This window comes from Physeter macrocephalus, chromosome 6 (genome assembly GCF_002837175.3).
Source record: "Physeter macrocephalus isolate SW-GA chromosome 6, ASM283717v5, whole genome shotgun sequence".
NCBI lineage: Eukaryota > Metazoa > Chordata > Mammalia > Artiodactyla > Physeteridae > Physeter > Physeter macrocephalus.
Window position 1 is genome coordinate 52,498,406 of NC_041219.1, and position 22,485 is coordinate 52,520,890.

At 47.2% G+C, this 22,485-nt stretch overlaps 2 protein-coding genes and 1 pseudogene across 9 annotated transcripts in view; 1 reads left to right on the forward strand and 2 right to left on the reverse strand.

Moving 5' to 3' along the window:
* ACR (acrosin) overlaps window positions 1-559 on the forward strand; it is a 6,904-nt gene extending 6,345 nt beyond the window's left edge. Inside the window, exon 6 of the mRNA XM_028490846.1 lies at window positions 1-559. This exon is cut by the window's left edge and continues 1 nt beyond it. Coding sequence (XP_028346647.1) covers window positions 1-165 — 165 coding nt within the window. The 3' untranslated portion in view covers window positions 166-559.
* Window positions 560-3,740: 3,181 nt separating this feature from the next.
* On the reverse strand, window positions 3,741-8,624 carry LOC102983002 (glucose 1,6-bisphosphate synthase-like; annotated as a pseudogene).
* On the reverse strand, window positions 7,761-20,982 carry RABL2B (RAB, member of RAS oncogene family like 2B). Of its 8 annotated transcripts, none has more exons than XM_007118308.4 (9): window positions 20,917-20,982; window positions 19,449-19,610; window positions 15,307-15,336; window positions 14,083-14,162; window positions 13,375-13,454; window positions 11,047-11,158; window positions 10,604-10,698; window positions 10,120-10,203; window positions 7,761-9,935 (listed from the first exon to the last, which is right to left on the reverse strand). In XM_007118308.4, exons 2-9 carry the CDS (start codon window positions 19,553-19,555, stop codon window positions 9,855-9,857), a joined length of 669 nt encoding a protein of 222 aa, XP_007118370.1. In that variant the 5' UTR covers window positions 19,556-19,610; window positions 20,917-20,982; the 3' UTR covers window positions 7,761-9,854. The 8 variants fall into 8 exon arrangements, with proteins under 8 accessions (XP_007118370.1, XP_023983132.1, XP_028346640.1 ...); XM_024127364.3 differs by having other exon boundaries at window positions 10,604-10,701; XM_028490839.2 differs by having other exon boundaries at window positions 10,604-10,701; window positions 10,885-11,158.
* Between the last annotated feature and the right edge of the window lie 1,503 nt (window positions 20,983-22,485).

Below are 22,485 nucleotides of genomic sequence, written 5' to 3' on the forward strand. Positions count from 1 at the left end.
CCTCCTCCCCCACCGCCACCTTCCACTAAACCTCCCCAAGCACTTTCTTTTGCCAAGCGACTACAGCAGCTCATAGAGGCCTTGAAGGGCAAGGCCTTTTTTGACAGAAAGGGCACTTATGAAATGGAGACCACAGACATCCCAGAGCAGCCTGCCTCCTCCTGATCTGACCCCCCTCTCAACGGACCCAGTGAACCCCTCGCTCCTGAGGAAAAAAAGACGAAATAAATGATTATAAATACAAATATAAATATATGTACGTAAAGAGATGCTTTCTGGACTTCTTCCTGTCTGCCCTCCCCAGCTCAATCCCTCATCTTAACTACTTGCCTCCTCCGTTCACCGCCCGACAAGTTGGAATTGCTTGTATTGATGATGTCAGTTGTGGGTCTTTTTAAACCTTGATTTTAAAAACTAGAACAAGGTGACCTGGGGCTGTGGTCCAGGTAGTCATTTAGCGCTTAGTGTCTCTGCGTATTAAATCAACGGGCCTCCCAGCTCCCGTGAGGTGAGCTGACTAGAAATGAAGGGTGTGCGTCCAAGTCTGCTGGAGGCCATGCTCTCCTGGTGGTGTGAAGAGACAGACCCACGAGAGGAATCTGTCCTTAGTTTGTTTCTTCTCTCCTCCTTGAGGTGGAAAATTCTGCCCTGGGCCTGTGATCTGTAGCTGACACTTGGGTCTCCTTCCTGGAGAGACAGCGCTGAGCTCAAGGAACACTCTGATGGGAGCCTGCAGAGTCTAGGCGGCGGGTTCTTGCATACCTTCTGCAAACTGCCCATGCACGTGACTATAACCTAATCCCCTTCTTATATTTTCACTGTTCATATTACTCTTTTTTTTTTTTTTTTTTTGCGGTACGCGGGCCTCTCATCGTTGTGGCCTCTCCCATTGCGGAGCACAGGCTCCGGACGCGCAGGCCCAGCGGCCGTGGCCCACGGACCCAGCCGCTCCGCGGCATGTGGGATCCTCCCGGACCGGGGCACGAACCCTCGTCCCCTGCATCGGCAGGCGGACCCTCAACCACTGTGCCACCAGGGAAGCCCCCATATTACTCTTTGACTTCCTTTTTTTCATTTATCAAATACAGGCATTTCCATATTAGCACATATGGACCCCTTCTCTAACTACGCTCCACAGTATGGGCATTTATGAGCCATAGTGTCACGTTTCCTTCCTAGGAGGGAACTTCCAGTCTTCCATTTTAGCTCCCCCCTCAGCTGCACGTTTCCCCACATCTGGTTCATAACAAATTCATCAATCCTTGCCAATCTAATGGATGTTTTAATTTTCATTTTTAAAATTATGAATGAAGCTGTTTAATAAGTGAAGCGAGACTCTTTGATCGGCCTTCATGTCCCTGTGGATACTCTAGCCCTGAAAATGGTTCACAGATCCTGGAGCAGAAGCCCCTGCCCACAGGAGGAGCAGGGAAGAAATGGATAAGCAGTACGCTGAACCAACACCGAAGGGCATCCAGGCATCCGAGGAATATGCTCACTCCTGCCCTGCGGGATCGTTAGGCAAACGATAAGTATTCTCAAAAAAATAAAATTCATAATGAATCTTATTGTGAGGAAGAATAACAGAAAATGATTAAACAGTGGCTAAACCTGCACATGGTAAAACTCTGACAGTAGAAAACCGGGCATGTCAGGAATAAAAGATGTACAACGATGACTCTTAAAGGGGCAGAAGTTCTAGTTGTGAATTTGATCAGTATATGAAATCTAAACATATTTGCAAGGAAAAAAAAACTGATCCCAGTGAATATAATTGTAGTAAATTTTAAATGGAAGTGGAAAAAAAATGGAGGTAATTCATTTTTAATGTGTAGAAAACCGATCAAGAAACAGAAGTTAGCTTATTGGGGTTTTCTGCAGAAACTACATTCTTGGTAAAGAATCATCAATGACCTTCTCTGGTCACTACAGATGAGTCTTTGTATGGACACGCGCTTTCAGAAGTGGAATGGCTGGGTCGTAAGCTTCGGTGGGTGTAAGTTTTGTCCTATGACTACACCCACGAAACCAGCAGCACAATCAATGCAGTGAACGTATCCGTCACTCCCCAAAGTTTCTTGTGGCACTTTGTAATCCCTGCAGCCCTTTCCTCCCCGGCTCCAGGCAATCTCTCATCTGCTTTTTCTCACTATAAAGTTACATTTCTAAGGAGTTTATACAAATGGAATCACACATCAAGTCCTTTTTTTGTCTAGCTTCTTCACTCAGCGCAATCATTTTGAGATTCATCTATATGGTAGTGTGTTCAGTTTATTCCTTTTTATTGCTGAGTATTTCATCATATGGCTATGCTACAATTTATTTTTCTATTCACTGTTGATGGATGTTCGGTTATGTTAAATAAAGCAGCGATGAGCGTTCACATACAAGTCTTTGTATGGACACACGCTTTCATATCTCTTGGCTGAGTATGTGTGGAATGGCTGGATCGTATGGTAGGTGCATGTTTAGCATTTTTAATAACTGCCAAAGTGTCTTCTCAAAATGGTGGAAACATTTCGCGTTCCACCAGCAGTGAGGAGAGTTTCAGTTCTCAAGCTCCTCACCAACACCTGGTATGGTCAGCCTTCTAATTTTAGCCATTCTGATAGGTGTGTGGTAATATTTCATTTGTGGAATTTTTTCCATAAACAAATGTAGTTTATGAATAAGTTTAAGGCATTCTGAATGAATACAGCTAAGAGTTCTTATCAGTAATGTAATAGGGCAATAACTCTTGCTAGTAACAAACGTGGAAGGACTCCTAGGGAAAGAGGTAGGTAGAGGAAAAAAAAGGCATAAAATAAATTTATCCAAGCAGAATTTGGATTTTTCAAGCATCACAAACATCAATGGAAAACTGAAAGATATACCGATAGGAGCAGTTCGTGGCACAACTACTCCATTAAACTCCAGCTAATATTTCTGTTGCACTAATTCCAGAAGCAACCTGCTTAAGAAATGGGGGGTGTATTTCCTATATAAAGATGTTCCGAAGTATCCAATCTCTCAGAACCTCTCTGGCTGCTGATGTTACTACATCCAAATAACAATATATTTAAAACAAAATCCTCAGATGTTCTATAATGCTATACATTCTTCAAGGTGAACAAAAGTCTGTTCAAGTCTCAATTAATTTGCCAGGTTAAATTAAAAATAACATCCAAGCAGGTCTTAATTCATTACAATCATGCATCTACTACACAAAATATACAAAAACTATTTTGTGAGCTAAATCCTTCTAGATATGGAGCTAAACTCAAAGGTTACATTCGGTGCTCTTTATGACATCATCTTAGTTCCGACACGCGCAGGCTCAGTGGCCATGGCTCACGGGCCCCGCCGCTTGGCCATGGCTCACGGGCCCAGCCGCTCCGCGGCCTGTGGGATCTTCCTGGACTGGGGAACGAACCTGTGTCTCCTGCATCGGCAGGCAGACTCTCAACCACTGCGCCACCAGGGAAGCCCATAAAATCCTTCTTTTTTAAAAAAATTAATTAATCTACTTATGTATTTTATTTTCGGCTGCGTTGGGTCTTCGTTGCTGCACATGGGCTTTCTCTAGTTGCGGCGAGCGGGGGCTGCTCATTGTTGTGGTGTGAGGGCTTCTCATTTTGGTGGCTTCTCTTATTGTAGAGCACGGGCTCTAGGCGCGTGAGCTTCAGTAGTTGTGGTACGTGGGCTCAGTAGTTGTGACTTGCAGGCTCTAGAGTGCAGGCTCAGTAGTTGAGGCACACGGGCTTAGCTGCTCCATGGCATGTGGGATCTTCCTGGAGCAGGGCTCGAACCCGTGTCCCCTGCATTGGCAGGCGGATTCTTAACCACTGCACCACCAGGGAAGTCCCTAAAATCCTTCTTTAAGTGCAACTGGATACAAAATTTTGGAAGAGAGACTGTGGAGGCTAACATATAAACATTATTCACATCAAAATTTCTTGATTTATTTTTCCGGCAATCAAATATCCACCCCCCCCGCCCCCCCACCAAACAAAGTTGCCAGCTCCTTCCCCGTGAAAACTTTCCATTGACCATCCTCCTGGAGTTCTGCCACAGCCAGCTGGTCTGCATTGGGATCTGTAGATAGCACTATCCGAGCGTTTTCTTTCTCTGACAGTCTCAGGGAAATTTCCAGCACAGATTCTCCTTCATATTTGGGCATTTAATGGTAGAAAAGTCTGCATCAGGATCTTTTTGTTCTGGTAATGGAATTGGAGGCTTAAAACCAAACACGTGCAGAGTCAACTGCACATAGTCATGTCCGACCCCATGAAAAGATATATGTACAAATTTCAAGGTGGTCTTTGAGTTTTGATTCCCTGTGAAAATCAATCTTTTTCAGATCTTCCATGTGTCTCCTGTAATGTCCTGCAGAGAGTCTCTCTCCAGTAGGCTGGCATTCACTAAATCATTATTCCAGGAAGCATTCCAGGGTTCCACACAGTCCTCTATACGTTTTGGACTTTCTTCATCATGAGGAGATGTGATCTAAACACCAGTTTCCCCATAAACCCTTTGTCTGTTCTCTTCCTTGCAGTTGTGGGAGGCAGTAATCATCACACCTCCAACTGCTTTTAGCTCCTGGACTGCATATGATGTAGGAACTTATTTTGGAAAAAGGTACCCAGAAACATCTTTAGCCAGCAAGACTGAAATGGTGAGTTTAGGAAGTCTTTGGATGCTGCAGCTGCTAGTTACTTGACCCCAGCTGTCATACCCAAGACAAAGTTTCTCAACATCTCTCAAGGTATTTGTGCATCTTCTATGTTGATTGGATTACTGTAAAGTCATTAATATAGCAAAACCCTGAGACCAGAGCAGAACCAAGTCCTGCAGCTCCGAAAGTCATCCAGCAACAAAGAAACTCCTCGTTTGTCCCATTCAGTAACAGATTTTCAAATTGCTCTTTTGTTTTGGCATTGTTTACTGGTTTGCAAAGGGTGGTTCAATATAAAAAAATCAATCAATGTAATTCACTACATTGATAGAAGTGAGGTGGAAAGACCACACAGTCATCTCAATTAATGCAGGAAAAGCATTAGACAAAATCCAGCATCCTTTTAGAATGAAAGCACTCGGAAAATCAGGAATAGAAGGGAACTTCTACAACATGATAAAGGCCATATGAAAAATCCACAGCTAACATCACATTCAGTGGTGAAAAACTGAAAAATTTCCCCCTAAGATCAGGAACAAAACAAGGATGCCTGCTTTTACTACTTAATTCAACATAGTACTGGAAATTCCAGTCAGAGGAATTAGGCAAGAAAAGGAAATAAAAGTCACCCACATTGGAAAGGAAGAAGTAAAACCTTTCCAATATGCCCATGATATGATTCTATTTATAGAAAAACCCCAAAGTATGCGCAGGAAAACTATTAGAATTGATAAAAGAATTCAGCAAAGTTTCAGGGTACAAGATCAACACACAAAAGTCAGCTGTTGGGCTTCCCTGGTGGCGCAGTGGTTGAGAGTCCGCCTGCCGATGCAGGGGACAGGGGTTCATGCCCCGGCCCGGGAAGATCCCACATGCCGCGGAGCGGCTAGGCCCGTGAGCCATGGCCGCTGAGCCTGCACCTCCGGAGCCTGTGTTCCGCTACGGGAGAGGCCACAACAGTGAGAGGCCCGCGTACCGCAAAAAAAAAGTCAGCTGTTTCTATAAACAGCAATGGACAAATAAAAAAGTAAATAGCATCTAAAAAAATCTGGAAATAAATTTAACCAAGAAGTGAGAGATTCATACGTGAGAAGTACAAACATTGCTGAAAGACGTTAGATATAAATAAATGGAAAAAAAAAAGGGAAGACATCCAGTGTTCATGAATTGGAAGACTTAATATTGTTAAGATGTCAAAACAATCTTTAGAAAGAAGTTGAAGGACTCATACTTCCCAAGTTCAAAAGTGTACTACAAAGCTACAGTAATTGAAATAGTGTGATATTGGCATAAGGATAGACATCTAGACCAATGTAATAGAACTGCGAGTCCAGAAATAATCTCATAAAACTATGACCAATTGATTTTTGACAAAGGTGGCAAGACCATTCAGACAGAAAAGAATAGTGTTCTTGACAAATATTGCTAGGACAATTGGATATCCACATGCAAAGGTATGAAGCTGGATCCCTACGTTATACTATATATAAAAATTAACTTAAAATGGATCAATGACTTACATATAAGAGCTAAAACCATAAAACTCTTAAAAGAGAACATAAGGGTAAGTCTTCATGACCTTGGACTTGGCAATGGATTCATACTTGAATAGTTGTTTCTCCAAATAAATAATAATAAATGTATCTCAAAACCACAATGAAGTACCACTTCATAACTACTAAGATGGCTTATCTTTAAAAATGGAAAATAAGTGCTAGCAAGGATGTGGGAAATTGGAACTCTTGTACATTGCTTGTAGGACTGTAAAATGGTGGTTCCACTGTGGAAAACACATTGGCAATTCCTCAAAAGTTTACACATAAAATTACTATGTGATCTTTTTTTTAAAAAAATAAATTTATTTATTTGTTTTTGGCTGTGTTGAAAGCTGTGCGCGGGCTTTCTCTGGCTGTGGTGAGTGGGGGCTACTCTGCATTGGGGTGCGTGGGCTTCTCATTGTGGTGGCTTCTCTTGTTGCGGAGCACCGGTTCTAGGCGCACGGGCTCAGTAGTTGTGGCATGTGGGCTCAGTAGTTGTGGCTCGCAGGCTCTAGAGCATAGGCTCAGTAGTTGTGGCACGTGGGCTTAGTTGCTCCGTGGCGTGCGGGATCTTCCTGGACCAGGAATGGAACCTGTGTCCCCTGCACTGGCAGGAGGATTCTTAACCACTGCGCCACCAGGGAAGTCCCACTATATGATCTTGTAATTCCACTCCTAAATACACTGTGCTATGCCCTCCTCCCCCACCCCCCAATTTAAATGTTGAAGCCCTTACCCTCATGTGATTGTATTTGGAGCCACGGTCTTCAAGAAGTAATTAAGGTTAAATGAGGTCATAAGGGTGGGGACCTAATTAGGATGTCATGATGGGGGTCACAGGATATAGTCTTTTTAAAAATAACTATTTATTTTTTGGCTGCGTTGAGTCTTTGTTGCTGTGCGTGGGCTTTCTCCAGGTGTGGCGAGCGGGGGCTACTCTTTGTTGTGGTGCGCGGGTTTCTCATTGCGTTGGCTTCTCGTTGCGCGGCACAGGCTCTAGAGCGCAGGCTCAGTAGTTGTGGCGCACGGGCTTCGTTGCTCTGTGGCACGTGGGATCTTCCTGGACCCGGGCTCGAACCCGGGCCCCGGCACTGGCAGGTGGATTCCTAACCGCTGTGCCACCAGGTTAAGTCCCAGGATATAGTCTTTTAAGAGGAATCTACCTGAACACAAAGAGGTCATGTGGGCACACGGTGAGACGGCAGCTGCCTACAAGCCGAGAAGAGGCTTCAGCATGAAACCTACCTTGCCAGCACCTTGATCTTAGACTTCCCGGCCTCCAGGACTGTGAGAGATAAATACCTGTTGTAAGCCACCCAGTCAGTGGTATCTTGTTACAGCAGCCTGAGCAGACTCTGACACCCAAAAGAATTGAAAACTGCTCATATAAGCACATGTATAAGCATGTTCCCAGCAGCACTATTTGCAATAGCTGAAAGATGGATCCAAACGTCCGTCAATGGATGAATGGATAGACAACTTGTGGTATTTAATACAATGGAACATTATTTAGCCATAGAAAGGAATGAAGTACATGATATATGCGTGAATCTTGAAAACATGCTGAGTGAAAGACACAAAAGGTCACATATTGTTTTATTTCATTTATATGAAACATCCAGAATAGATAAATCCATAGAAACAGAAAGAACGTAGATCAGTATTTACAAGGGGCTGAGGGGAGGGAGTGTTGGAGAGAAACTACTTAATGAGTAAGCGGTTCTCCTTCAGAGTGATGGAAATGTTTTAGAACTAGATAGAGGTGATAGCTGCACAACACTGTAACTGCACTAAATGGCACTGCATGGTGTACTTTAATTTTATGTTATGTAATTTCACCTCAATAAATTATTTAAAAAAGACTCAGGGGTGGTGTTCCTGTATGTCAGGATGAAATGGTCTTGAAGAAGCAGGTGGATATGAGCCATGCATGGGTAGGTGGCCATGGATGTTGCTGGCACCCTGCCCGAGCACGTATCCCCTGCCTACTTTGAGTGCTGAAACCCACAGCTGCCCTTTCCCCACGGAACTGTCCTGGCTGAAACAGGAGCCGCTTTGCCCCGGACACTACGTGTCATCCCCTCCTCCTCCTCACACACTTGGCCAACTGGCACAAAAAGGCCCCTGGTCTCAAAGTGGGACCATCCCTGTGGGGCGCTCGTCCTCCAGAGCTTCCCTAGGAAGGGGGAGACTGACGCTGGTCCCCGGCAGAGACAGAAAACTGCCGCGATAAGTCCTCTGAACGAGAGTTGCCTTCTCAGGCTTTGCTTCTAGGGAACCTGGTGCAAAATGGTTACGTAAAACCAATACTGATGGTGAATTATATCTCAGTGAAGCCATTATATTTAAAACACACTTATTAATCATTTATAATAACTAAAGGGTTGTTTTTGTTGTTGTTTTTAAAAGTACATCTCACCAGGGTAACGCATTCCTGAAATTTCCCAGTCGGGTTAAATCTGTGAAGTTGAAATTGTAAGCATCAGTAATCTAAAGGGTAAAGATGCTTGTCCTCGACTCCCAAACAAACACCCATTCTTGTAAAAACACTAAATTCCACTGAGATGGTCTCTGTGACGATAAATGAAGCGAGAACATGACAGATCACGGCAGCCTCCCCTTTTTAACGTGGCTGATGATCCGCTCATTCTCTTGTGACTTTTTGCTCGAGAAATCCATATCCACAAAGCATGCACGTCTATTCAATGTAAATAAAAATAAATTTAAAAAATGGAAATGATGTACAAGATGATCATAAAAACATCCTAGTGGACCACAAGTCCTGGAGGTAAATGGAAAAGGCAGCGTAACAGCTCTCAGCAGCCCTTGCCACCCAAGGAGGCACAATGTCCACACCAGTCCTCAAAAAAAGAAAAATCCTCCCTTGTTGAAATAGAGGTTTTAAAGGAAGCTTTCCTAAAGTCAGTTTCTTACAACGCCAACAGGTGCGCCTTGTGGTGTGGCTGCATTGCCCCTTGATGTCTACAACTACGAGGTCTGTGTGTTACTAAGTATGGCCAGGCCAGTCCCCTGCTTTCACGTGATGTTAACAACAAACTTGGGCCTGGGATCTCGGCCTCGCTGTTCATCAATGCACTGGCTGTACCTAGAAGAACTCTGGAAAAACTTATGGAATGAACAGCTCTCTGCTCAAAGCCATTTTCTTAAAATGGTTGGTTTCGTTGGGAGACTAAAGAGGAAAAAGGAGAGTCAGGAATTAGAAATCATTCCCTTGGTAGAAATGCAACGGATAGGCCCTGAGGTCAGTTCTGGGAGGGGAAAAAAAACCACCTAAATTTCCTTTTATTTGAGAGACACACACAGAATGTTCCCCGATTTTCTTCACTGTCCCACGTAACCTGGAGGGTCCATCCTTAATTCTGCCTCAGGGTCTGGTGTGGACCTCACACCTGTTGACGGCACTTGCTGGCGTTGACCCCTTCCCTGCCCCTGACCACAGGGGAGGGAACAACTGTGCAGGGTCAGGTCTCACGGGCCACGGAAGTGGGGGAGCAAATGGGGTGGTTGGCTCTGTGGGAGGTGTAGCAGGGGATGGCCTGGAGGAAGGTCTCAAGTGGGAGCTGAAGGACCGCCGGCGGGAGGGGTATTCTGAACCCCCCTCCCCGCCGGGTCGGCCATGGAGGGAGGCCCGCTTCCGGGACTCAGGAGGGAGACGGGCTCTCGGCGCGGCCACGCCGCTCTTTGTGCAGCATATCCTCCTCCTCCTGCTCCAAGCTGATGTTCTGTGAACAAGGTTGCAGGTGAGGCCTGGCCTGGCACTTGCCCAACTGTAGCTCTGACACCTCTAGGGGCAGTGCCCTCGACGAGCACGTGTTGCCTCTAAAGTCAGTCTACTGGGTTATGCTCTGCACCCCTATGAAGAGAAGCCGCTTTCTCTATGCCACCTGACGTTCGGGCCTGACCTACCTCAAGCTCCTGCAAAACCTCATCCATGAAGTCCCGGGAGTTCTGTTTGTAAGACACAGCTAATCGAATTGCATCGCTGAAGAGCTGGAGGTAAAGTGAAGGTGGTGGGAAGGAAAACAAGGCTGTGGGGCCAGTGGCCTGGACTCTGCCTGCCCTGTACCCACTGGCCCCGTCCTCATCATATGTCCACACAGTACTCCACCCTAAAATCAGCAAGGTCACTCCTCAATTCACCTTTTCCCTGTCAGCCTGACCCCATGCGCGGTCAACGTACCTTTTCTTCACCAAGCCCAACCCGTCACCGCCCCTACTGTCAACGCTCACACGACCCCTTCCCGTCACCACATGCTCAGCACAGCCCCCACAACAGTGCCCGTCCTCTCCACCATCCCTGCAGCCAGCCCTTCTCGCCATCGCTTCCCTGGTAACTTCAGCACCAGGCCTCCCCCGGCCTTACGAGACTGTCTCTGCAGCCTCCCGTTACCTTCACAACGTTGGTACCATCAGCAGCTGAGACAAAGTACAGGGGCAGGGAGAACTTCCTGGCAAAACTGAAGCTTTTCTGGGTCATCTTTATGTCTGCTGTAGAGAGAAGGGAGGACATGGGCCTGTCTACAAGGGAAAGCGAGAGAACTTTGCAGGGTGGGCCACTGGAGGTCCCCATCCTAGGAAGAGGGGTGAGCAGGGACGCCCAGGGGACGTGGCTTAGAAGGAGTTCATTTCACGGGGTGGGGATCTGTGTCTCGAGACGGCCGCTTGGCTCACTTGGATCCTTACTGGGAGGGCAGTGATGGCCAGCAGCCAGGGGCTGTATGTTGCGAAAAAGAATGGACCGTTGATGGTTCGCTGGCCCAGGAGAGGAAGAGGAGACGTGTGATGGCGGGCCCCCCCATGAATTGCTGGCACCCAGATGTAGGGTGGCCTCACCATCGATTTTATTGGCCACCACAATGCATGGAATCTCTGGCCTGAACTCCCGAAGCTCTGTATACCAGGTGCTCAGGTGCTTGTAGGTGATTTTCCTCTGCACATCAAATACCTGCAATTAGCAGAGGAAAGAAGACAGCCCAGGTGCATCAATGTCTCTGCATGCCACCCCCAGGTGACACACGCACAAGCAGGCAAACACGGGCTTGGGAACTCGGACCATGCACCACTCTGAGCTGCATGCCCTCTAACCACAAAGGCTATGCCTCGCCCACCCCTCTCACCCTCTAGAACCTTCATCTTGTCACCTAACCTTATTTACCTATTTTAACCAGATTTTATCATTTTACTTATTGTATCATTTACTTATTGATAAGTCCGTTACAAATGGTAAGCTTTTTATTTTTTTCTTAGTCTAACTACTGCTTAAACTTTGTTGAAAAACTCCTTTATAATGGGACTTCCCTGCTGGTCCGGTGGTTAAGACTCCACACTTCCAAGGCAGGGAGTGTGGGTTCGATCCCTGGTTGGGGAACCAAGATCCCACATGCCACGCGTGGTGCGGCCAAAAAAACCCAACAAAACACCTCCTCCATGATAATCTTAAATGTTTCTAGAATTTCCTTTCAGTTATTTTGATTTACTTTTAATTATAAACTTTTAATTTTGTATTTTAAACTTTGTAGAACTACTTTTGTCTTTTATTATTTTGTAGCTTATCATAATTTTATTAACGTTCTATAATTTATAGTTTTCACCTATTTAAAAGTACCCGCGAGAAGCACGAACAGTGACCGGCTCTAAGGGCAGGGGGGACAGAAGTCCTAAGGTGCTTCAAGTTGCTGCTACAGGGACCCTTCAAGCCCCTCACAGGAGCTCCTCAAAGGCCAGCTTTCTGTTGCCAAGCCAACCTCCAGAACACTCACATGTCCCAACTGCCCCAGCACAACAGTGGACTGAGATGCACAACCCTGTAACCTGCCGGAAGGGCAGATCTTGCTTCGAAAGAACCCAGCCCTTCATGGGAGTAACCGTGTCCAGGGCCAGGGATTCGCCCTGCACAGCAGTGGGCTCCGGTCGGCAGCTGTCCCACCCGAGGCAGCAGGAGGTCCACCCGAGAGGCTCTTCCATGGAACTCCCCGGGGCCAGTCTCAATAAATGACTACTTTGTCTTGAATTTCCAATAAAGACTTCTTTAAAAATACACTTGTAACGCAACTTCCGGAATCTGCTTCACACCTCCCACGGCTGCCTGCCATGGTCACTGTCAGTACCCTTTGTCCAGGTCTGGTTTCCTGAGCTTCCTTTCCTTGTTTTGAGAGCTGAGGAGGAGCTGGTTAGGCTGAGCAGCATACCCTTTGGGGTTTCAAGGTGGAGGGTGGAACCCCAGCTCCCTCTGGGACTATCAGGTCCCCACGTGGTCACGAGAGGCTGAGCGCTTTCTACCGGCAAGACCCCCTACAGCAGGCTGGGGCTGGTGGTAGGCACCTGCACATACAGGTATGCAGGGATGCTGGCAGGACAAACCCCCCAGGTCTCAGAAGAGGGCCCCAAAGGAGCTAACGGGGATGAGTCAGAGGCATGGGGTCACGATTGCTGGCGCTAGTCCGCCCCCACTTGCCTTACCCTGTGACCCTCTTTTGTTTTGTCCCATTATAGATACTAGCATTCAATTTTGGAAAACTTCAAGAGATCTTGTGCTTAAGGGACAGAAGAGCCTGAGAAAGGAGTCAGCGAGTTTGTGGGCAGGAGGTCCTAAAGGACACAGGTTTACAGTTCCTCTCTCTATTCGTGGCCCTTGCCATAGCTGAGTGTCAGGCTATCCTGCAGCACGTGTTACCCGCTGGCTACTGGCGCGGACCTCTGAGGACTGTGTTCTAGACAGCCAAGTGAGAGGCTGAGAGGGCGGGGGGGCCGTTATGGAGGGGAAAGTTCCCTGGGCAGCAGAGCCCGCTCAGCCCTGGCATCTGCCCCTAGAGAGCAGCGGATGAGGGCGGCCTTAGGAGCTTGCCTGAGTAGGCAGGCCGCCATTGGGAGGGACCGTGTTTGACTCTTAGACGCTCTGCCTGCTGATGAAGCCCGAACTTGCTCCTCCCGCTGGAACGGTGGCTCCATACATGCCCTCATCCCCCACCCCCGGAAGAGAAGCTGGCCCTGGCACGTTCTCACTCAGAGCCCCTGGGAAGCGCGTGCAGTCTGCAGCCTGCCCTAAGCCCTCCCTCGAGCCCCCGGCCCAGGTGAGGAGGGCTCAGTCCTGCTGGGCCCTTCATCCCTTCACCCCTCGGGCCAGACCTGCCCAGAGCCTTTGCCCTCCAGTTGGCTTCATACCATGATGCAGGCGTGGGCCTTGTGGTAGTAGGAGGCGTGCATGCTCTGGAACCGCTCTTGGCCTGCTGTGTCCCAGAAGTCTGCAATGTGAACACAGCTCTGACTGCCTGATGGGGGATGCAGGGCAGAGACCCCAGACGCTGAGCATCTCTGTGCAGTGCCCGTGTTCAGAAACACGCGGGAGGATGGGGAGGGACAGAGACCACACAGCTCGCAGGTGTGCTGTCAGGATGTAACGCACCTGGGTGTGCGTGGGGGTGGGTGAGAGGGAGACACAGGGCCAGGAGGAAGGAGAATACAGGCAGGAAGCCCCAAGAGGGAGAGGGTCAGTGCCCTCCTTCCCCCACCTATGAGATGCAGGACGCTCCAAGGTCAAAACCAGGCCCAATTCCCATGTGTGCTGGTCACAGAGGGTGGACACAGTCAGGCCGGATGCGTGGCCTGGCCGAGGGGAAGGTTGTGACCCCATTTAAAGCCAAAGCCTTTGTGGCAGACGACATTCAGACCAACCCTGTTATTTCTTTACGCTGGCGGAAGAGCACCGGCACAGAACCCTGCGTGCTTCCTCCCACCCGCCCGGCTTCCTGGCTCTCTGGGTTGTACCTCTCACCCTTCACCCTTGCCCGGGGTCTCACTTCCCCCTGCTTGACTCTCTCCCCCGACTTCTCCCTCTTGAGAGCCGGTGTGGCTCGGCACCGTGCTGCTCACCCACAAGGACGGTCTTGCCGTCCACCGTGGCCGTGTGCTTGTACAGGGTCAGGGCGTACGTGGACAGCTGCTGGGGCTGGCTGCTCTTAGGTTAAGGAGCAAAGGCGAATGAAAAGAGACGTACGAAAGGTGCTGCGGGGTGGGTGCCGGTGTGATGGAATGGGCCCTCTCTCTCCTTTTTTAAGAAGTTATTTAGATTTTAAATGGAATGAGTGTTGCAGACAGAGGATCACCTTCAAATATCACAGGCACAAGCTCCATGGAAAGGCGAGGGGTGGGAGAGGTGGGGATTATGTCCTGGCCATCTAGGTCCACGGGAAAACATGGAATGGAATTTTACAGAACTGCTGTCTGAAACAGCATCACGGAGCTGGCAAATGAGACGGTGGGGATGCCCCAGCTCCTCGTGGATGGGGCTCTTGCAGGCCAGAGAGGAAACCCAGCCATAAGAAGCAACATGACAGTTCCAGGGAAGAAAAACCTTCATAAGCCAGACAGCTGACAAACTGTTTATGAACTGTAGTTGGCTTTTTGCAACCCTGAGGCTGCAAGATGCTGTGTGGTTTAACCGTCAGCGCTGGGACGGTGCAGGTGGGCGGGGGCAAAGCAGAACTTGGTAGAAGGTGAAGCAGGGTACACTTAGAGTCTACCATGGGGGGCTGGGGCCCCGGGCAGCCCTAGAGCAGGAGGCTCTAGGGCTCTTCTCACCCACAGTTCTCAATGGACTCACTTGGGAAGCTTGTAAAAACCCTCCCAATTGCCGCATTCCAAACCTGTACAACGCAACGATTCACGGAAGGAGGGTGGGGCTGGCAGTTACTATTTTACAAAGTTGATTCATACCAGAGAATGTTTAAATAGTAGAGAGCCCACGCTCTGAGGTCAGAGATGTTAAGTGACTTGCCCAGCGCCAGAGCTACTAAGAAGGAAGAGGGGGGGTTTGAGTCCAAGCATTCGACGAGGTACTTACTGTTAGCCATTCCACTGCCTTCCTAATATAAAGCAAATCCAAATGTGAGTAAGCTTCAAAACGTGCCGCACCAACTACATGTGATGCCATGTAGGTCGGCTGGTGAGAAACCAGCATGAAATGAAACCTGTGAGTTTACTCACTTATCCCTGCTCCCCGGACCGCTGGAGCAAACGGGTGAGCAGTGGGGCTGAGCGGGCATGAGGCTGGAAAGGGCCACAGGGACAAGGAGCGCTTCCGAACTTGAAGGATACAATCCATCCATGAGAAATCTCTCCATAAGTCTGTAAGGAGAATGTGCAAGGTGGTCAGGTGCACCCCTCAACGCTCCTCCTCCTTGCCCCTGTTGCACCACCCAAGGGCTGAGAACTTGGAAGCCAGCTGTGGCTTCCCCCCTCCCATTCCTTCCACAGCTACACAGTTTCCTTTCAAGGACAATGCCCAGGAACCACCCACCCACCCTCTTTCTGACTCCCCTTAAGTTCCTGACACCCTTCGGCTATAACGCTGACCCAGCACCCACAGATGCTTTCCCTGTGGGCAGGGACCCCAGCTTACTCCTTTTAGGGAATAAACAAACTGTGGTACATCTATAATATGGACTACTACTCATCAATAGCAAGGAACAAATTACTGATATACCCAACAATTTGAACAAATATTAAGGGTATTATGCTGAGTGAAAAAGGTCACATGTTGTATAATTCCTCTTATACAACGTTGCCAAGATGACACAATTATAGAGATGGAGTATATTAGTGGTTACAGGGGTTAGGGGTGGTAGGAGGTGAAGTGGGGTGGGTGTGACTATAAATGCACAGCACGACCAAGGCCTCTGCAGTGATGGAATAGTTTTGTATCTTGAGTCCAGTGATGCTTACACAAATCTACACATGTGACAAAATGACACAGAATTATACATAGGCATTGAACTAATGCCAGTTTCCTGAATTTGATCTTGTACTACAGTTATGTAAGATATAACCACTGGGGAAACTGGGTGAAGGGTACACAGGCCCTCGCTGTATTCTCTTTGCAACATCCTGTAAATCTGTTATTTCAAAATGAAAAGTTAAGAACAAAACAAAACAAAACAAAACACAGACTGGGAGAAGATACGTGCAATGCCAATCACTGACAAAGAATTAATATACAGAGATTATGAACAGCTCTGATACGTGAATAAGAGAACACACACACAACCTGAGTCCTAAGAATATGAACAGGAAATTCAGAAGAATGGCTAAAAAACATATGAAAAGATGCTCGATCTTGAATGATTTTAATGTAAATTAATGATTTTCATGCAAATTAAAATAAAATGAAGTAGCACACACATCCTTCAGATTAGCAAAGTTGAAAAAGTCATATGATACCAAATGTTGCAGATTTTGTGGAGCAACAGAAACTCCTGTACTGTGCCGGTAGGAGTGCGAACTTAATACACCACTACTTTGGAGAGCAACTGGGATAAGTCAAAGTTTGAGCTAATCCTAAAACTGGGCAATTTCACCCCAAGTCTAATAGACTGTGTGCCCAAGATGATAGGCATAAAAATATTCACTGCAGTATTGTGTCTAATACCATAAAAATGATAATTTCATAACTGTTCTTCAATGGAAGAATGGACAAATATATTTTAGTACAAAAAAATTAAAAAAAAATTACTGAGTGCTTGCCATTTGCCAGATACTATGCTAGGTGCCATGATATAACATTTAACAAAACAGAGAAAAATTCCTGTCTTCATGGAGCTTACAGTCGAGTGGGTGAAGACAAACAGTAAACACACACTTAAAATATATATAGCCACGTGTATGGTCACTGGATTTAGGACAAAAGCATTACTGCAATTCAACGGGGTAAAGGATTGTTTTATCAAGGAATGGTGCGGAAACAATTGGATATCTGTGTAGGAAAAAAATGAACCTTGAGGACATTACATAAAATGGTGGAGTATGAAGTTCTGTGGGTCACTCCCTCAAATGAAACAACCAATAACTGGAAAAAATGATCAGAATCAACTATTTCAGAACTCTGGAACCTGACTGGACACAATGACCAGTAGAGCGCTGGATAAAAGGAGAGTGCTGGCCTTGTGCAGAAGAACAACACGCACAAACCAGCAACGGTCACCCACTCCTCAGGCCCACTGCAGCTAGGCAGTGACCCGTGTTCCAAATGTCTGGCTCCAGTAGAGATACCTTCCTCAAAAAGTCTGGCTGAGGAGCCGGATCTCAGCTCTCTCAGGCTTCAGAGTCTTCTCCTGCTGGCATCTATTGGAAATTTAAAGGGATAGGAATACCTCTTTGTTTCTTTCCCCTTTTGGAGCCAAATATTTAAGGAAATCTTGATCAGGTCACTGTCTGATCACAGATAATGGAATAGAAATATCAGTGACCACACACAAGAAGGAATATACACTTTGCAAAAATAGTATGGAAAAGTTACAAGTGGATACTCCAGCTCTAAACAAGCAGAAATCAGCCATACCCGAGGAGTGGGAATATCTGAGTTCCAAAGTCACCACATCAAAATACTCAGAATGTCTAATTATCAACCAGAAAATTACAAAGCATACAAAGAAACAGGAAGGTATAGCCTATTCTCATGATAAAAAGAATTTAACAGAAACAATACCTGAAGAAATCCAGACCCTGGAAGTACTAGTCAAAGAAGTTAAATCAATTATCTGAAATGTGCTCAAAAAACTAAAGAAAACCATGGACAAAGAACTAAAGGAAATTAGAAAGCAATATATAAACAGAATGAGAGTATTAATAAAGAGATAGAAATTATGAAAAGAAACCAAACGGATATTCTGGAGCTGAAAAGTACTATAATTTAAATGAAAAACTCCCTAGACGGTTTCAACAGCATACTTGAGGAGGCAGAAGAAAGGATCAGCAAACTTGAAGATAAGGCAACTGGAATTATCCAGTCTGAGAAGCAGAAAGAAAAACGAGTAAAAATGACCAGTGCCTAAGGAGCCTATCAGACAACATAAATCATCCTAACACATGCATCATAAATAGAAGAGGGGTGGGGGCAGAGAGACTATTTGAAGAAACAGTGGCTAAAGACTTCCCAAACCTGATGCAAGACATGAATGTACACACCCAGGAAGCTCAACAAACTCCAAACAGGATAAACTCACAGAGATCCACATTATAGGCAAATTGTCAAAACTCAAAGACAAAATCCTCAATAAGATAAACAGCCAATTTCTCATCAGACACCACTGAGATCAGAAGGCAGTGGAATGATATATTTAAAGTCCTGAAAAAAAAATTGTCAACAAAGAATTCTATGCTCAGCAAACTATCCTTCAAGAATGAAGGAGAAATTAAGACATTCCCAGATAAACATAAGCTGATGTGGCTTATTACCAGTATATCTGTCCTCTAAGAACTGGTACAATAAGTCCTTTAGGTTGAAATGAAAGGACAGTAGACAGTAACTTGAAGCCGTATGAAGAAATAAAGATCTTCAGTAAAGGTAGCTACACAGGTAAATATAACAACCAGTATTCTTGGGCTTCCCTGGTGGCGCAGTGGATGGGAATCTGCCTCCCAATGCAGGGGACACAGGTTCCATCCCTGGTCCAGGAAGATCCCACATGCTGCAGAGCAACTAAGCCCATGCGCCACAACTACTGAGCCTGTGCTCTACAGCCCACGAGCCACAACCACTGAGCCCGTGTGCCACAACTACTGAAGCCCGCGTGCCTAAAGCCCATGCTCTGCAACAAGAGAAGCCACCGCAATGAGAAGCCCACTCACCTCAGCAGAGTAGACCCCGCTCACTGCAACTAGAGAAAGCCCGCGCGCAGCAACCAAGAGCCAACACAGTCAAAAATAAATAAAAATTAAATCTTTTAAGAAAAAAAATATCTTTACGCTGATTATGGTCAGGCATCATTTCTATCCACTCTTCTCAACTCTAAGTTCTTTCAAGACAGTATCTTCACCACCTTTCTTCGACCTGTCGCTGGCTGTGCCAGTCACACTTCTCACACTTTCCTCTCCCCACTCCCGCTGTCTGCATCTTGCAATCTCTCAGCCCCACACCACACACAGGAATACCCCAGCTCTCACCTCACCAGGACTGCTTCAGTAGTCTCTAGGGTGACCCGTCCCATACTTTCTGCCAGGACTCATGGATAAAGCTCAATTTCCTCAGTCCTGTGACTTGTCCCTGGGGACGCCCTCCTCCCCAAACACACACAGCTGCTGATGTGATGCTCCCTTGTTCCCCCATGCAGACCTGGGCTCCAGCCAAGACTACTCTCTCACCACTCCCATAGAAGCCATGCTCCTCTATGCCTCTGGAGGATTTTTCTAATAACCCAGAGCCACTCTGGGCCTGGAATTTCTTCCCTAATCTCCCGACATACTTGGACTTGCCCACAGCGCTGTCCCCCAGGCAGATGATTTTCACATTGTCATCGGCATCGTATTTCTCTTGGTCCAGCTCACAGGGTTTGGCTCTGTCCCCGGCCATTGGCTCCTGGCTGTAGAAAGGGGATCAGCTCAGGGGAGGGGGGTCTTGTCACCATCTGGAAAGATCAAGAAGAGGCTGTTGTTAAAGAGATGAGAAGTCCCCTCCACCAAATCCACTTCCTCTTCCTGGACAGGGGAGACAATGAGCTGACAAGAGAGGGGCCCAAGGAAACACTTACATCCTTCTCTATTCACCACCAACCTGGATAGCACTTGCTGAATCATGGGGCTGGAATCTTGTCCCCACCTAGATCTTCTGAGAGTGGTTTACCCTATGTCATCTCTTTACTTCAGCTATGCTCAGAACCACAGCTCCCACTCCCACCTGGAGAGACTATTCTAAAGCCATGTTGAAGCTTTACAAGTTTTACCTACAAGCGTTTTCTCACTTGTAAAGCAGGGACAAAAATCAGTGCCCACATCACATGATTGAGTTGAGACACTGTCTGACAGAGACAGGGCTCTGTAAGCCTGAATTCTCATCACTGAATGACAGATCACACAGCCAAAGAAACCTAACCTGTATTCCTGACCCTCTACCTCATGCTTCTCACTTCCACCTCATTTTCCATCATACTGCCATCAGCAGCTGCCTTTTCCTCTCTCAAACGAGGCATTCCCCAGACCCTCTTCTCTAGGGTTATTTCAACCTCTACTAGTTTCAGGTATCTCCTAAATGCGGATGATGCCAAATCTGTATCTCCCCAGAGATCGCTTCCCTCAGTGCCAGACTCAGGTATGCAATCGCCTACCAGATTTTGAATAGCGAACTATTCCACGCAGGCAAAAATAACCTGTGAAACCTAAGCCCTGCCCACCCCAAAGTCGCTCCTCACGTTCCCTGTCTGTACAATACATCATCAGCCACCCAATGCCAACATCGAGGCGTAACACGCTCTAGCTCTATTCCACTATCCTCATGTCCTTAAGCCCAAATATAACTTCACAAACATTACTGGGAATGTGCCGTAGTCCACACTCTGAGTTAACTCGGCACACGGAAATGATGCATCGACAACGCAACATCAGTGCTCGCACTTACTGATGGTTCATCACGGGTACATCTTGCACCCGGTTAGGAGACACGATGGCAAAGTCTACTGTGGCAAGAGCTATGACAGACGTGCACACAAGGGTGGAAAATACCGACAGGACCCCTGAGTTTCCCTAACTGCAATGCTATTGTTTCTGTTCAGGTAGGGACTCAGCCTTCTTTACCGAGGTACCCTCAGCCTCAAAAGCAGTGACTGGGAAGTGGCATTTGCTTGATAAGCATAATGAGGGGCTGTCCCTTCCACTTCCACCCTGTAGCTGGAGCGACCTGTTCGGAAGCCAAACGCAGCCAAACCCGTTCTCAAAGACCTTCAATGGTTGTCGATGTCCTCGCCACCCAGTGGATAAGTTCTCTTTCACTCAAGTAGTTTTCGGGCCTGCGGGGGGGAACGACTGGGGAAGCGTTCCTGAGGCGTGGGGGCGGGGCCTGTGGCGTGTGGGGCGGGGTGCAGGCATGGGGGCAGGGTGCTCAGGTGCGGTGGGTGGGCCATAGGTGTTGGGGGGGACGTCTTGTGTGGGAGTTGGTGCCCAAGTGCGGGAGCTTCTTTGGGGGTGATGGAAGGGGCGCAGGGCGGCGCTGGGGAAAGTGGAGGGGTGGGGCCTCATGTGTGGGAGGCAGAAGACTAGGTGATTTCTAAAGTTTGTGATTCTCTCTTGGGGCGATTCTGAGCATATTTTTCTTTCTTTTTAAAATATTTATTTATTTATTTATTTTTGGTCTTTGTTGCTGCACGCGGGCTTTCTCTAGTTGCAGCGAGAGGGGGCTACTCTTCGTTGCGGTGCGCCGGCTTCTCTTGTTGCGGAGCACGGGCTCTAGGCACCCGGGCTTGAGTAGTTGTGGCTGTGGCTCGCGGGTTCTAGAGCGCAGGCTCAGAAGTTGTGGCTCACGGGCTTAGTTGCTCTGCGGCATGTGGGATCTTCCTGGACCAGGGATGGAACCTGTGTCCCCTGCATTGGCAGGCGGACTCTTAACCACTGAGCCACCAGGGAAGCCCCATGAGCATATTTTTCTACTCCATTGTTGTTAACCGAGAATTGGGACAGCCACGACTGAGCCAGGTTTATCAGGGAACCTAGTTCTCCCTCCACACAGCTCGGCAGTGAGATGCTGGCTCAGGGGCGTTCATTGATTTATTCAAGAAGTACCTGTTGAGGGCAGCTGTGGGCTAAGACAGGCATTCCTCCTGGGGACTGAGGGTACAGCGGAGAGCAACAGAGCTGCCATCTTGGAGCTGACCTTCCAGTGGGGCAGACGTGTAAATCAACTAGCTGTTGTAATAAAATTACAGACAAATCCTCTGAAGAAAGTGCGCAGGGAGCCGGGAGAAAGCAACAGGGGAAGTGATCTGGGCTTCAGTGGGTAATTAGGCACTAACCTAGGGAAAGGCCCCACTCAAAGGCTGTCTGGCAAAAGAGCCTTTTGGAACGGAGTTAGAGTAGTCATTGTATGATTTGTGTTCTTTTAAATTTGTTAAGTTGTGTTTCATGGCCCAGAATGTGGTCTATTTTGGTATATGTTCCATGTAAGCTTGAGAAGAATGTGTATTCTGCTGTTGTTGGATGAAGTAGTGTATAGATGTCCATTATATCCAGTTGATTGAAGGTGCTGTTGAGTTCAGCTACGTCCTCACTGATTTTCTGCCTGCTGGCTCTGTCCATTTTTGAGAGAGGGGTGTTGAAGTCTCAAAATAATACTGGAATCATCTGTTTCGCATTGCTGTTCTTCTTTTTGCCTCAAGTAGTTTGACACCCTGTTGTCTGGTACATACATTAAGGGTTGCATGTCTTCTTGAAATATTGACCCCTTTATCATTGTGTAGTACCTCTGTTTATCTCTGATAACTTTCCTTGGTCTGAAGTCCTCTCTATCTGAAATTA

Bases quoted from the DNA above. Each gene is read 5' to 3' on its own strand.
- RABL2B (XM_028490839.2), bottom strand. From the start codon at position 19,555: ATGGCCGGGGACAGAGCCAAACCCTGTGAGCTGGACCAAGAGAAATAC. The intron at 11,159-13,374 runs GTATGAAGCCAA...TGCTAATTGCAG, and splicing joins AGGCCCACGCCTGCATCATG to GTATTTGATGTGCAGAGGAA. The intron at 10,702-10,884 runs GTGAGCCAAGCG...TTCTCTCTACAG, and splicing joins CCCTCCCAGTAAGGATCCAA to CAGACATAAAGATGACCCAG.